General features: G+C 54.4%; 1 protein-coding gene across 1 annotated transcript in view; it reads right to left on the reverse strand.

The window, feature by feature from the left end:
* Nucleotides 1–5,021: 5,021 nt before the first annotated feature.
* The window catches only part of LOC115504418 (Grid2 interacting protein), a 36,125-nt gene continuing 27,405 nt past the window's right edge, over nucleotides 5,022–13,741 (reverse strand). Inside the window, exons 14-22 of the mRNA XM_030301396.1 lie at nucleotides 13,276–13,363; nucleotides 12,386–12,463; nucleotides 11,643–11,839; nucleotides 11,146–11,301; nucleotides 10,921–11,007; nucleotides 9,896–10,025; nucleotides 9,687–9,805; nucleotides 8,908–9,072; nucleotides 5,022–8,678 (exon numbers count right to left, since the gene is read on the reverse strand). Coding sequence (XP_030157256.1) covers nucleotides 8,607–8,678; nucleotides 8,908–9,072; nucleotides 9,687–9,805; nucleotides 9,896–10,025; nucleotides 10,921–11,007; nucleotides 11,146–11,301; nucleotides 11,643–11,839; nucleotides 12,386–12,463; nucleotides 13,276–13,363 — 1,092 coding nt within the window. The 3' untranslated portion in view covers nucleotides 5,022–8,606. The remainder of the gene's footprint in view (nucleotides 8,679–8,907; nucleotides 9,073–9,686; nucleotides 9,806–9,895; nucleotides 10,026–10,920; nucleotides 11,008–11,145; nucleotides 11,302–11,642; nucleotides 11,840–12,385; nucleotides 12,464–13,275; nucleotides 13,364–13,741) is intronic.

Consider the following 13,741-nt stretch of genomic DNA (forward strand, 5'->3'; position numbering starts at 1 on the left):
GGCCCTTGGCAATCAAGGATAATTTCTCATGGATTAGATTTAATGGCTGAGAACACTTAGAAATGGAAAAAACGGAGGGGCACCTGGGTGGCTCAGTCGGTTGAGCGTCTGACTTCAGCGAAGGTCTTGATCTCGCGGTTTGTGAGTTCGAGCCCCGCGTCGGGCTCTGTGCTGACAGCTCAGAGCCTGGAGCCTGCTTCGGATTCTGCGTCTCCTCCTCTCTCTGCCCCTCCCATACTCACGCTCTGTCTCTCAATAATGAATAAACGTTAAATTTTTTTTTAAAAAGAAATGGCAAAACATTAAATTGCATACACCTTGCTCTTCTCTCTTCCTCTGCAGACCGGTCTCTGCATCTCTGCCCCACCTGGCAAGTTGACATCTCTCCTGTTCTGGAGAGCAGCCGTAATGAGCCTGACATCTCTGTATTTATTTTAAATCTCCTTGGGCGGGGTTCTGATTGGCTCAGCTTAGGCCAGGCATCCCTCAAAGTCCAACAAGCCAGCCAAGTGGGCAAAGACGCATTGTGGAAAATGGCTGCCAAGGGTCCGTTGGGTTTATTGGGTTTATTGGGACACCCAGGGGCACTGGGTGGGGCCCACACAGACAACCAACGGAGCTGCCCACCACATGCCGTGGGTTGAGGGCAGGCTCCCTGCCTCCTCTGAAAATATTCCAGGCATCTTCTGGCTTCAGAATTCAAGCAGAAAGAATGGTTGTCTTCAGCCCAGCGTCAGGCTTGCTCTGATTCATTTCAGGGCCCAAGACTCACCTTTTCAAGGATGACCAATAGTACGATTTACCTTTCCATCAGGAGAAGACTCATCTCCCAGAAAGGCGATCCCATGGAAGTTAGCATTTAGGCGTCCCCCAGTGTCCACGTTGTCCAGTTCTGAGCAGCGGTGCCACAGACACGGATGACCCAGTCCAACCTGATACCCGCCCACACTTCTCCTTCTCCTCCCCTCATCGAGACTTCAAAAAACTCATATCAGGGGTGCCTGGGTGACTCAGACGGTTAAGCGTCCTACTCTTGATTTCGGCTCAGGTCATGATCTTGCAGTTCGTGGGTTCAAGCCCCACATCAGGCGCTGCTCTGACACTGCAGAGCCTGCTTGGGATTCTCTCTCTCCCCCCTCTCTCACGCTGCCTGACCCTGCTTGCTCTCTCTCTCAAAGTAAATAAACTTAGAAAAAAAAAACAATGCCTCATTTCAGCCAAGGTCATCTTGTTACATCCAATTTTGTATATTTTTTACTTATTATATCATAAGCTTTCTCCCATGATTTAACTCTTCAACATTTTAATTGCTACGTTCTATTCCAACATGGGACTGTCATATATTTTATTTCACAAATCTTTTTTGTTTCTGGACATCCTTGTTGCTTCAGATCAGCTCCACAAACAAACAAACAACCGTGTGCTTCCATGTCTATTTGCATTTCTGACTGTTTCCATGGGGTCAATTTCCTAGTAACTGATACGACCCATTTCACCAGACCGGGGCATGCGGTGACTCCATGTGGGTTCCTTCCGTAGAAACCACACTATCCCCACATGGTCCAAGAACACACAATCGGGAATCCATCAAACTCTTTTTAGAGAAAATATTTTCCCTCCCTTTCAGGATGCTGTCAAGGTAAAGATCTAGCTAATTTGCACAGCTCAACAGACCCTGTACCTTTTGGTCTGTGGAATGGCATTTGGTTTCATGGTAACTCACAGTTTCCCGCCTCTCCCCTCCCAACACTGTGTGGGGCCCACCTTCCTGTGACTGAACAGTCCATGGAGTGAATTTCCGCAAACAAGGGCATCTTCAAAATAAGGCAATCAGCATCTTTCCATCCGGAAACTGGAACCGCCAACGAGCCCCAAACGCAGTTCCCTTGTTAAAATTTAAAAACGTATCAAGTCCTTTTGTATGGGGTACCCCACTGTACCCCAGGGTGGCATGAATGTGTCAGCTGGTAACAGATGCTTTATTTCGGGGGTTGCAGATTCACAGCTGGGCTCCATCTGGCTCACAGAAATGTTTCCTCCGGCTCATAATTGATCATCTCCATTACAGTTTTGAATTGGCTGCGAACATTTCACCAGGGCATTTTCAAATTAAAAAAAAATCTGGATTTCTAGCATCCTTTGAGAAAGCCTGTCGGTCAGGCATCACGAGGCTTGCCTCCCCACCTGGAAGTTCCACAGGCTGGAGCGGAGCGGAGGGTCCCCCTGCAGACAGGGCATCTGCTCTCCAGCACCCCCCCCCCCACGGTCTCTCCTGTCCTTCTGTGTCAACCACCCTTCTCCCCTGGCCTCCTGTGGATTTCCTGCACCTGCCCACTTCGTATGTTTGCACTGCACGCTTGGCCTCTGTGGACTGTTACTTTGCAACACTTGTTTTAGCCTTTCAGATACACGTGGCCAGAGTACCTTACAGAGAGAAGTGGGTTAGTCCCTTGAGCAGCTTGGTGGCCCCGTGTCCGTGTCCGGATGTTACTTCAGTTTGATTGAATGGGTAGTTATTGAGCCCTCGCTGTGTGCAAAGGCTAGAAGCAGCTGGGCCAGTGGGAAATCAAGCTGATGACGGGGTTATCGGTGCATAGACACCTGGTAGCCCAAGCCTGGGTGTGCGAGAATTTGCCAAGGGAGGGTAAACAGCGCCCAGCGTTGCTTCAATAAAGGCCAGTTAAGATAAGAACGGCAAGCGACAAGCGTGCCCTGTGGCTTCCTGTCGGGGAGATAGCAGGTTGAGGGGGACGATGGGAGAGAAAGCCAGGTGGCCAAGTGCTGAGAGGTGAGTGGATGGTGGGGACAGAGGCAGGGACAGTGGACAACAGTTCAGAAAGATGGGCTCTGAAGGGGCACTGACCAGACATCAAGCACTGGGGTCTAGACTGTTCTGGGAGGGCTGCAAGGGGAGGGGGAGGGGTATTTACAGGAGACTGGGAAGGAGCCTGTGGAGAGTGATTTGTGTTCACAGAGCGCCCTGGGAGCCCGGGGACACAGGAATGTAGCACAGACGGAGAATTCACTCCGAGTTGGAACTGAGAGCAAGGCCTGAACATGGGATGAAGAGAGGGAAGGTGGGAACATCCCGCTCAGAAGCCTCTTTTTTTTTTTAATGTTTATTTATTTTTGAGAGAAAGAGAGACAGAGCATGAGCGGGGGAGGGGCAGAGAGAGGAAGACACAGAATCTGAAGCAACTCCAGGCTCTGAGCTGTCAAGACAGAGCCCGAAGTGGGGCTCCAACCCACGAACTGTGAGATTATGACCTGAGCTGAAGTCAGATGCTTAACGGACTGAGCCACCCGGGCTCCCCAGAAGACTTTCTCTTTGGAGCATCAGATCAATCCAGAGATTTTTGAGGCCTCCTTGGGATCCGATAAGGGACCTCAGAACGTGAATGCATTTGGACATGGGGTCTTTATTTTTATTAAAAAAATTTTTTTTTTGTTTTTAATGGCATTTGTTCGTCATGTCTGAGTGGAGACAAGACCTGTTTTATTTTCTAAATTTTTTTAATGTTTATTGTTATTTTTGAGAGAGAGACAGAGAGACAGAGTGCAAGCAGGGGAGGGGCAGAGAGAGAGGGAGACACAGAATCTGAAGCAGGATCCAGGCTCTGAGCTGTCAGCACAGAGCCCGACACAGGGCTCAAACTCACAAACTGTGAGATCATGACCCGAGCCAAACACTTAACAGACTGAGCCACCCAGGTGCCCCTGGAGATGGGGTCTTTAAAGAGATACCTCAGGGTAAATGAGGTCATAAGGGTGGGACTCTATAAACCCAGAGGACCGGGGTCCTTACAAGAAGAGGAAAAGACATTAGGAATGTGCACACGCACACAGAAGGGGCCATCTGTAAGCTGAAGAGAGCAGCTCAGGAGAAACCAGACCTGCTGACATCTTGATCTTGGACTCTCAGCCTCCAGACTGTGAGGCAGAAAACTCCTGTGGTCTAAGCAACTTTGTGGTATTTGTTGTGGCAGCCGGAGCAGACTAAAGCAGGAAAAACAGGAGAAGCGAGAAAAGAGCTATGGGCTTTATGTTGAAGTCACCAGCATCTGTGGCCCTGGAAAGACTAATGCATATATATATATATATATATATATATATATATATATACACACATATATATACACACATATATATATGTATACCCATATATATGTATACACATATATATGTATGTGTGTATGTATATATATATATATATTAATATTTTAAAATTTATTTTTGAGAGACAGACAGAGCATGAGTGGGGGAGGAGCAGAGAGAGGGGGAGACACAGAATTTGAAGCAGACTCCAGGCTCTGAGCTGTCAGCACACAGCCTGATGCGGGGCTTGAACTCACGAACCAAAAGATCACGACCTGAGCCGAAGTGGGATGCTTAACTGACTAAGCCACCCAGGTGTCCCTATATGTATTTTAATTGTGTTGAGGGATGCCTGGGTGGCTCAGTCGGTTGAGCATCTGACCCTTGATTTCAGCTCTGGTCATGACCCAGGGTCATGGGATTGAACCCCTCATCCGGCTCTGCACTGACAGCGTGGAGCCTGCTTGGGATTCTCTCCCCCTCTCACTGCCTCCCCCCACTTCTGCCATGCTCTCTCTCTCTCTCTCTCTCTCTCTCAAAAATAAATAAGTAGGGGTGCCTGGGTGGCTCAGTCGGTTAAGCGTCTGACTTTGGCTCAGGTCATGATCTTACAGTTTGTGAGTTCGAGCCCCGCCTCGGGCTCTGTGCTGACAGCTTAGAGTCTGGAGCCTGCTTCGAATTCTGTGTCTCCCTCTCTCTCTCTGCTCCTCCCCCGCTCATGCTCTGTCTCTCTCCTTCAAAAATAAATAAAGACACTTAAAAATTTTTTTAAATAAGTAAACATTTTATTTTTTATTATTAAAAATGTTTTGTGTATTTATTTTTGAGAGAGAGAGAGCACGAGCAGGGGAAGGGCAGAGAGCGAGGGAGACACAGAATCTGAAGCAGAGGCCAATGCAGGACTCGAACTCACAAACCGTGGGATGATGACCTGAGCTGAAGTCGGATGCCTAACTGACTGAGCCACCCATGCGCCCCAATAAATAACATTTGAAAAAATTGTGTTGAGCAAGACAAAGACGCAGAGGATGGCCTTTCACGTAGACAGAGCTCAGTGTTTGATCCAGCAAGTCACAAACCTGAGTTTCACTTTTTATTTGTAAAAAGGAGATCACAAAACCCACCTAGGAGGGTCATTGTGAACTTAAAATGAGCTGAAATGTGTAAAACGTTGGGCACACTACCTATAAACATTTATTAGGAAAGGTGGCATGTAATTAGGCTATGTTATTTTGTTAGTATTATTGAGAAATAAATAAATTCCTGGGGTATAAATGCTTGCATTCACATCTTGACACTTGGTAAGGAGTTGGCGGGGGGTGGGGGGGGTGGGGGGTGGGTATGGCGCACATGTTGGCTCACATATAGGGCTTTGTACTGACTCGGGTGTAGAATCACCATGAAGTATAACCCCAGAAAACCAAACTCGGAGAGGCTGACCCATAAAGATGTTTGCACTCAGCATGGTGTCTGGCACATAGTAGGCAGTCAAAAAGTATTGGCGGATGCATTTATGAATGAAGAGCTCTTGCTGAGAATGGTAAAAGACTGAACATCTATAACCATCTGTGGATGGGTGTATTATTCAACCCTCTTAGTGTTGCAAGTGACAGAAACGCATTCAAACCAGCCTAAGCCAAAAACTTAAAATAAATTTTAAAAGTTTACAAATGGAGGGGGAGAATTTGTTGGCTCAGAAACTGACAAGTCCAGAAGTCTGCTTCAGGCATGGTTGGATCCAGGGACAAAAGAGATGTATTCAGTAGTCTGCTCTCCTCTTCTTCCCTGTATTAGCTCCATACCCAGGCAGGTGTTCTCCATGTGGTGGTCCTGAGAGCCCCCTCCGGGCTTCTACCCTCTATGTATCCAACAATTCACCCAGAGAAGAGGGAGCTCCCTTTCCAAACAGTGCTAACATGAGTCTTAACCGGACTCTAAGTCAGCCAGCCAGAGTCACGGGGTCATCCTTGTTCAGTCAGCACTGCTCAGGGCCTGTGAGTAGGGGAGAGATAATTTCCCAAAGGAAAAGCAGGGTGCTGTTCCCAGCAAAAGGGAGACTGGTTGCTAGGCAGGCACAGACCATTGCTGCCCCCTGGACCGAGTGGAGTCAGGTGACTGGGTGAGAGAGAGAAGGACGCATGCCACCTGGAGGACATAAGGAGGTGGCTACCCAGAGCTGTGCTGGGTCCAGGCAGGACCGAGGCCGCTGAGGATTTAAGGAGGCTGGGATCTGTACCAAGATGTCAGTCCAAGCGGCCAGGTGGTAGACTGATTCAGAAAATGGCCCTGCTTCTCCACCTGTCCTGAATCCACACCCTCCGCAATGTGACTTAGCATCATCTCTCGTCAAGAGTGGAGCCTATTTTCCCTCCCTAGAATGTGGGCTGGCCTTTGTCACTTGACATAGACTGTGGGGTGGTGGGGTGGCAGTTCTGAGCTTAGGCCTCAAGGGGCCTTCTGTGACTCTGGTTCCCTTGGACCCCTGCCTCCACCACGTGAACGGTCCTGGCTATTTAGCTGGGGGATGAGAGGCCATGCGAAGCCGTCCCAGCTGTCCCAGCCACAGCCCCAGACACAGGAGAGAGCCCTGCATGGCTAGTAAAGCTGTCTAGCTGACTCACAGATGACTGTCCACACATGAGTGAGTCCACTGAGCCCAGCTCAGGTCAGAACTGCCCAGGTGACCCGCAGAGTCATGAGCAGTAGATGGCTGCTGTTTTAAGCCACTGAGATTTGGGACTGTTTGTTATACGGCATTGTGTGGCAAAGCAGGTTCCCGATACAAGGCATTTAGAGAGAAAACAGAGCTAGTGCTTGGCTTGCCAACCCGTGCCCCCTGGCACGGGGCTGGATTTACTTTGGGGATCACGTCTGCTTACAGCCTGGTGGAGTCTATCGTGTCTGTGGATCTCACACAGGGATTTTAACTGTCTGACATGTTTCTCAGAGACATGGGCCTCGGTAATTCCTGGAATTATCTAGCTTGAGCTGCTGGGGACCAATGTGCACCACTAGCCACATCCGAACCTCTCTCCCTACCCCCGCTGAATTGCACGCTTCGATTTAGCCATTTTTACACGGTGGCTGTGCGTGGAGAACAAGCACAGAACATACGTGGCTTCAAAGAGCAGTCTGTGGGAGACTGGGAGGAACGGAACGGGTCCCAAATCCCATCCGAGAGCAACATTAGCCATTTGGTTGTAGGGAGAGAAAAAGAATCCGAGAGACAGGTTTAAAGTGCGTTTCGGACTTCTCTGGAAGGAAGTTAAGGAAAGAGGAATCTGCCTGATGCCGGAAACTGCCCACTGGAGCAAGGAAAGGATGAAAGAAGTTAACACGTCTTCCCCACCCATGGCATCCCTGTCCCTAGGATCCAGGTAACTGTCTCCTCTCCTCCCATCCTCACGAGGGCCTCCAGGCACACACGGGAAACAGCCTCCGGGGGCCCCAGCGTGTCCCACTGTGTCGTCCACCGCTACACCTGCTCTGCCCACGTGACCCCTTCCAGGGAACGTCACCGCCACCCAGCCAGGCAATCGGCCACCAAATCCTGCTCACCCAGAACCGAAACATCTCTCTGTCCTCCCCGCGCCCACCTTGGCCACGCCCCACTTCTCAGACGCCCCACTTCAAACTCGCCACTTCCAAACTGGACTTAAATTTGTCTGCAGGATAAAAACCCTCAGTTCTACCATCTGACGAGGCGTGCCTTCCTAACCCAGTTCTCCCCCTTATCCCTGCCCAGCATCTCTCCTGCCTGCCCTGCTGGGCTGCAGTCAACTGCAGTTTTTCCAGCTTCCGAGACCCAGGCTCCCAGGTCCCTGCACCTGGGGGTGTCTTTCCTCCCTTCCTTCTTCCAAGCAGTCCCAGGAGGCCGGGGCCGGGTGAGGGACCACAGGCCTATCGTGCCCATTGGCATGGCATGTTCAAGGGCATCTGTCACCTTCTCTGGGGTCCAGGGTGTGTGTTTTGCAAGGGTGTCCCTTCAGCCCACTGGGAGCAGACTTGGAAAGAAGGTTCCAATGTCCTCACTTGGGGCAGAGTGTGCTCTGGCCGAGCTCTGAGGGGCAGATGGCAGACACTGCCCCAGGCCGGGGGCCACCTCACAATCCACTTGCTGGTCACGGCCCCCACCCCCACCCACAAACCCTTCCCCGGGACCAGACCAGAGTCCTGAGGGTGCGTACAGCCAGCGGCTGCTTTGAAGGCCCCTCGGAGCCAGGAGGGGCAAAGCCAGGCCCCCCATTATGAGCACGCCTGCGGGCAGCCATGTTTCACGCTCCTCGGGGAGTTGGCGCCTCCGCTCTGCCCCATGTCCCAGTGCTTGTTTGGAGCGGGGGCCGAGGCCCACAGAGGGAAGCCTGGATGACCCTGAACCTTCCCGGTACCCAGAGCCCGACAGCTGAGGTAGCTGGAGATGCGGGGAGGCCGGGCCCCACCTCCCGCACCCAGGCCACTCGGGGCTGCTCCAGGCCACTGGGCTGGGCCTTGGGCAAGATGAGCTCCGGAGGTCACCAGGCCAGGGGCGAAACCATCCCTGAGCTGCGTGGGCCGTCCCCAGCTTCCAAGTCACTGAGTGCTCGCTGGGGAGGAAGGGGCACATGGGGAGGGGCTGGTCAGTGGTCCAGGGACCCTTGACTCCCTGCCCTGCCTCATCTCCCCACCCAGGGAGCCAGGGAAGGGACCTATTGGCCCCATGGGGGTCCTGTCACATTTGCGGGGGGCCCTTTCCCAATCTGGGCTTCATGGAGGCCTCATTTGACCTCCAGAGGGACTTCTAAGAGGCCTCTTCAGCCTCTCATCACAGCTCACCTCAAACTTGCTCATGAACTCTGCAAAGATGCCGAAGAAGGCCTCAGAGGTGGTGGCTTTGGAATCCTCGCCGAAGAAGGCCAGCGCCCTGCCCAGCTCCTCGGTGGCCTCCCGCTGCAGTGCGTCCAGGGCCCGCAGCACCGGCTGGGCCGTCTCTAGGAAGGACTGATTGCCCCGTTAAGGAAACTGCCAGGCATCCTCAGGTTCTCGGGCAGTGACCCCAGGCTGAGCCTAGCTGCCACATGCTCTGTGCTCAGCCAGGAGCCATGCTTGTTCGGGGAGCTCCAGTCCCTTCGCACACTGCCCTCTCAGCTGACCATGAAGCCCACCACAGCCAGTCAGCCTCGTGGCCTTCTGCTTGTCTTCTCTGTAGGGTAGCCCTGTCTCCCCTGTGGGCTCTTCTCAGGTGCCGTGACCCCTTCCTCCCCAAACACCCGCTGATAGTATCTCCCTGTCACTCTCTAGGCTTCGATCTCTCTCTCTCTCTCTCTTTTTTTTTTCTGTAGCATTTGCCGCTATCTGTACTCTGTGGCAATGTCCCCCTCTCCTGACTGCCTGTGACTTAAATCTGGGCTCTATGGCCCAGAAGGACAGATGGGGCGAGGCAGTGGCTTTTGGACAGTCAAAAGAACTCCTCTTCAATGATGCAGACTTGGTGTAAGTGCTTGGATTCTAAATCACCAGGATGGACCCTCTGCCAGGACCCCCGGATCCCAGTGGCCACTGGGGCTACAGACAGCTCCCCATCCCGGTGCTGGGACCGGCTGCTCAGAGGATACTGTCATGACCACAGCAAACTTGTCCTCACCGGAGGGGGGCGTGCTCTGGCAAGCAGCCTGTATCTCACTGATGGTGCCATGGAGGTCAGCTAGGTCACTGGTCAGGGCCCGTTGATTCACTGTAGGGAAGGGAACAGAGCCTCACGAGCACCGGCCTCCCAGCCCAGGACAGTGGCGCCTCTGCTTCCCCACCCATGCACTCAGCCCACCTTTGGCAGCCAGGGGCACAGTGGGCAGGTCCTGAGCAAAGCCGAGGAGTTCTGGGAAGTGCTGGCTCAGCGATTTGGCAAGAATGTGCAGGAAGGTAGATTTCCCATCCACAGTCTTCGTGGAGTTCAGCTGCAAGTGATGCCCAGCAGACATACTCCTCAAGGACCCCATCAGACACCTGATCACACAGGTCTGGGTACCCTTGGCCCCACGTCTCCTGGGCTGTGGCAGCAATTCCTGGCCCTTGACACCCAGCTACTCCAAAGTTGCCAGTATTTCTTCCTCTGAAGCTCTGCTCGGATGCCCACAGGCCTCCTCAGGAGTTTGGAGGTTCCCTGGCCCACATCTTTGAGACATCCTTCCAGCCCCCCAGGAACCAGGCCCACAGCCATCGGCTAGAGAAGGCCACCAGGTTTTCTGTCCTTGGCAGTGAGGCCTTGTCAGCAAATATAACCCCAGATTTTCTGACCCCTGGGTGACGGTGGTGGGACACCATTCACATGTCTTCCTTCTTGTGATTTTCTGGAACCATATGTGGCCCTCCTGGGCTTCAGACATCCTAAAACGTTCATATCTACAAATGGAGTTTTTCTTCTTCTCTTTTAAAACAGTCAAAGGTACCATGGGGAAAGGTCCCAGAAACAGTGGGAAGACCAGGTATTCAAGCTGCCCTTTCTCAGATCCTAGATCTTATAGGCGTAGGACGGCCTGACAGTGGTGGTGATATTAAGGACACAGAAGCTACCAGGTGAGATTCTCTCCTTCCTCTTGGGGTCTTCCCTCCCTGTCCCCCCACCCTCCATTTTTCCAGATCCCGAGGCTTGGCTTGGAAAAGGTCCCCCACCCATCCTTTACTGCAATTACATTCTGGCCTGCTGGCAGCCAGCTTTTCCTCCTGGGAGAAGGGCGCTCCTTGGCCATGACATTCTCTCCTCCCCTCTGCCACAACTTGGGTTGGGCCTGGCCTCCCCAGCCTCCATATGGTAGGGCAAGCTCATACATTACTGCCAACGGGTCCCCTCACCTCCGTCAGGAAGTTGATCTTGAAGCCTGTGGTCTTGTTAGTTTTGGGCTGTCCATCGTTGAGATAGTTGCCCATGGCCAACACAAACTGTGGAAAGAAAGGTGGGCAGGTCCTGCCCAGGTGCTCACCCCGCACCCCAGACCACTATCAGGATGGGCCTCCAGACTGGAAGCCCCAAGGGGCAGACAAGCAGGTGGAGTGATCGGAGAGTGGGTGCGCCCTGACCTCCAGGATCTTGGCGAGCTTCCGGCTGTTCTTGAGCTCAAGGGAGGCTTGGCGCAAGCACTCCAGGCTGCCCCGGATCTCTTCTGTCTTCTCCTGTAGGGTGGCCTGGAAGTGGAGACTGCGCAAGCGGGTTTTGTATTCCGGAACCGACAGCATCTGTCCCGAAGTCAACGCCAGGATTGCACCCATCCCACCAGGGGCCCCACCGCCCCACCGCAGCCTGGGGTGGGGGTCAGCGGGCTGCCCGGCATTCCCCTCAAGAAAAATAAGCACAATCCCAAAATGAGCACACAAAAATAAGCACAATCCCATCTACCTTGAACCCCGGGTGGGAACTGGCCATTAAAGGTGTAAAACTGGGACCCAGAGGCGCGAGCGCAGTGGCGGTAGGGGAGCGGGACCCACGCAGCCCCGGTCACAGCGAGAGCCCCGATGGAGGCGGCCGAGGCCGCCGGGCAGCACCCCCCGACCCCGGGCGGCGGTCACGGCCGCAGCACCTGCAGGACGAACTGATCGGGCTCGCTGAGGCGGCCGGGCGCCTCGCGGAAGGCCTGGTAGCGCTGCTCCTCGTCGGCGTCGGGCGCGAAGAGCAGCAGCTGCGCCAGGTGCGCGGGCTCCAGGCGCCGGGGCTCCATGCTCATGAGCACCTGCCGCAGCTCCGCGGGGCTCAGCTTCAGGTGCGCCAGCAGGATGGCTGCGGGCCGGGCCGCGAGCGTGAGCCGGGGGCGGGGCCGGGCGGAGGGTGGGCGGGGCGCCTAAGTTCCCCGGGGCTGCCGGGTGGAGCCTGGGCGGGGCAAGGAACCGGGCGGGGCAAGGAACCGGGCGGGGCAGGAGCCGGCCGGGAGAGGCAGAGGGTTCTTCCCAAGGCCGAATAAAGGCGAGGACAAGGTTCTCGAAGACTTAGACCTAGATTCGGGTGGGGCCTATGGGCGTGGTGCCAAAATGAGGGAGGAGACCCCGTGAGGGAGAGTAGAGGATGCGACTGGAGGCGGGGCCATAACCCGGAAGCCGAGGCCTGTAGAGGTGGGGCCAACGAGGGGGCGGGGCCAATGAGGGTGGAGCCCAGCGCGGCGCCTGCGCCGGGGTGGGTTCCTTGACCTAGGAGGGGGCCTTCACCCAGCCGGTGTCGGACCCCCACGGACTAATGTGTCATCCACCCCCGCGGATCCAGAGCTCTGCGGCCCAGAGACGGGGCCGCCTCCTGTCCCCCATAAGCCCTGGGACTCCCCGAACCCCTCACAGGTGTTGTAGGCCTTCTTGTGAGACAGGATCTCCACCACTTCTTTCTTCCTGAAGGGTTCGGGCCCGGGCAACGGCTCTGGAAGGGAAAATGGTTTAACGGGAGGACACTAGGCTGGTGGGACGGCCCAGGAGGGGTGTGGCCACACCCAATGGCGAGACACCCCTTGACAGGGCCGTGACTGAATCCGATCCAGGTGTCCACAGTTCCTTCATTCCTCAGTCTCCCACTCAGGTGTAACATACTCAGCATGCGTGGTGGGTGCCCCTCCCCTCCCCGCCCCTCCCCCTCCCCCCGCCGGGGCCCTTGGGACTGAGCTGCCCGAGTAAGGTGAACCAACCACCTCTTCACCTTGCAGATGCTTCCTGGATGGACAAAGGCCTTTGTCTTCCATCCTGCAACCACCTGTCACACATGATACCCCTGGCTGCCTGGAACCCCACCCAACAATCCTATAGGGAGATACCCAGAGAGGGGAGAGGGGACAGAGAGACTAGAAGGGACATCTAGTCTCCTAGATATGGATGCCTCCTGGTGACCTGATTCTGGCTCTGTGACTTTAAGCATATTATCTAGCCTCTCTGTGCTTCTTTATCAAGAAGCCAGGGTGGTCACAGTCCCTGTCTCATAGGGTCATCACAGGATTGATTTAGAAACAAGGGTGTCTGGCATTTGGGAAGCATGCAATAAATGCCAGCTATTACGGTCATCTCCACTTTGAGACAGGAGAACTGAGGCTCTGCGAAGTTAAATAACTCAGGGACACGGTAAGCAGATGGCAGTCGGTGCAGGCCTCTGGGACTCTAAGCCCCGGGATGCCACAAAAGGCAGCAGGTGGACTTCCAGAGAGGGCTTGTGGAGGGTTCCCCCAGGGCCCTCGGGCCACTCACTAGCAGGTTTCTGGGTGCCGAAGTGGAGCTCCAGATCGAGGTATTTTACCATATCACTCAGCTTATCATAATCAGAATCTTCCCCGAGCTGCAAGGCAGAGGGCGTCACAGTGAGGCCCTACCCTGGCAACCGCACTGCCACCGCCCACCCCACCCACCCTCTAAGGGCTGCCCTGGGAGCTACTGAAGGGAGAGCCCTCGTCAGGCCCTGGGGTACACGTGGGGGCCAGAGGAGACTGCGGGAGACACGAACTCGTCCAGGTTATCAGGCGGTGAGCCGCTGCCTCCTCAAGTCCATTGCATATGTACACCTGCAATACTCCCCCTGCAGAAGCCAGCAAGCTGCACTGGGGCAGGCAGATGAAGGGACTGCAAAGGGGCCGCAGCCAACCGAGGGGGCTTAAGGAGGTGGCCAAGAGCTCTGGCCTTGCTTGGGGGTGTTCTTTGCAGGGGGTGCGCTCACCAG

This window comes from Lynx canadensis, chromosome E3 (assembly GCF_007474595.2).
Source record: "Lynx canadensis isolate LIC74 chromosome E3, mLynCan4.pri.v2, whole genome shotgun sequence".
Classification (NCBI taxonomy): Eukaryota; Metazoa; Chordata; class Mammalia; order Carnivora; family Felidae; genus Lynx; species Lynx canadensis.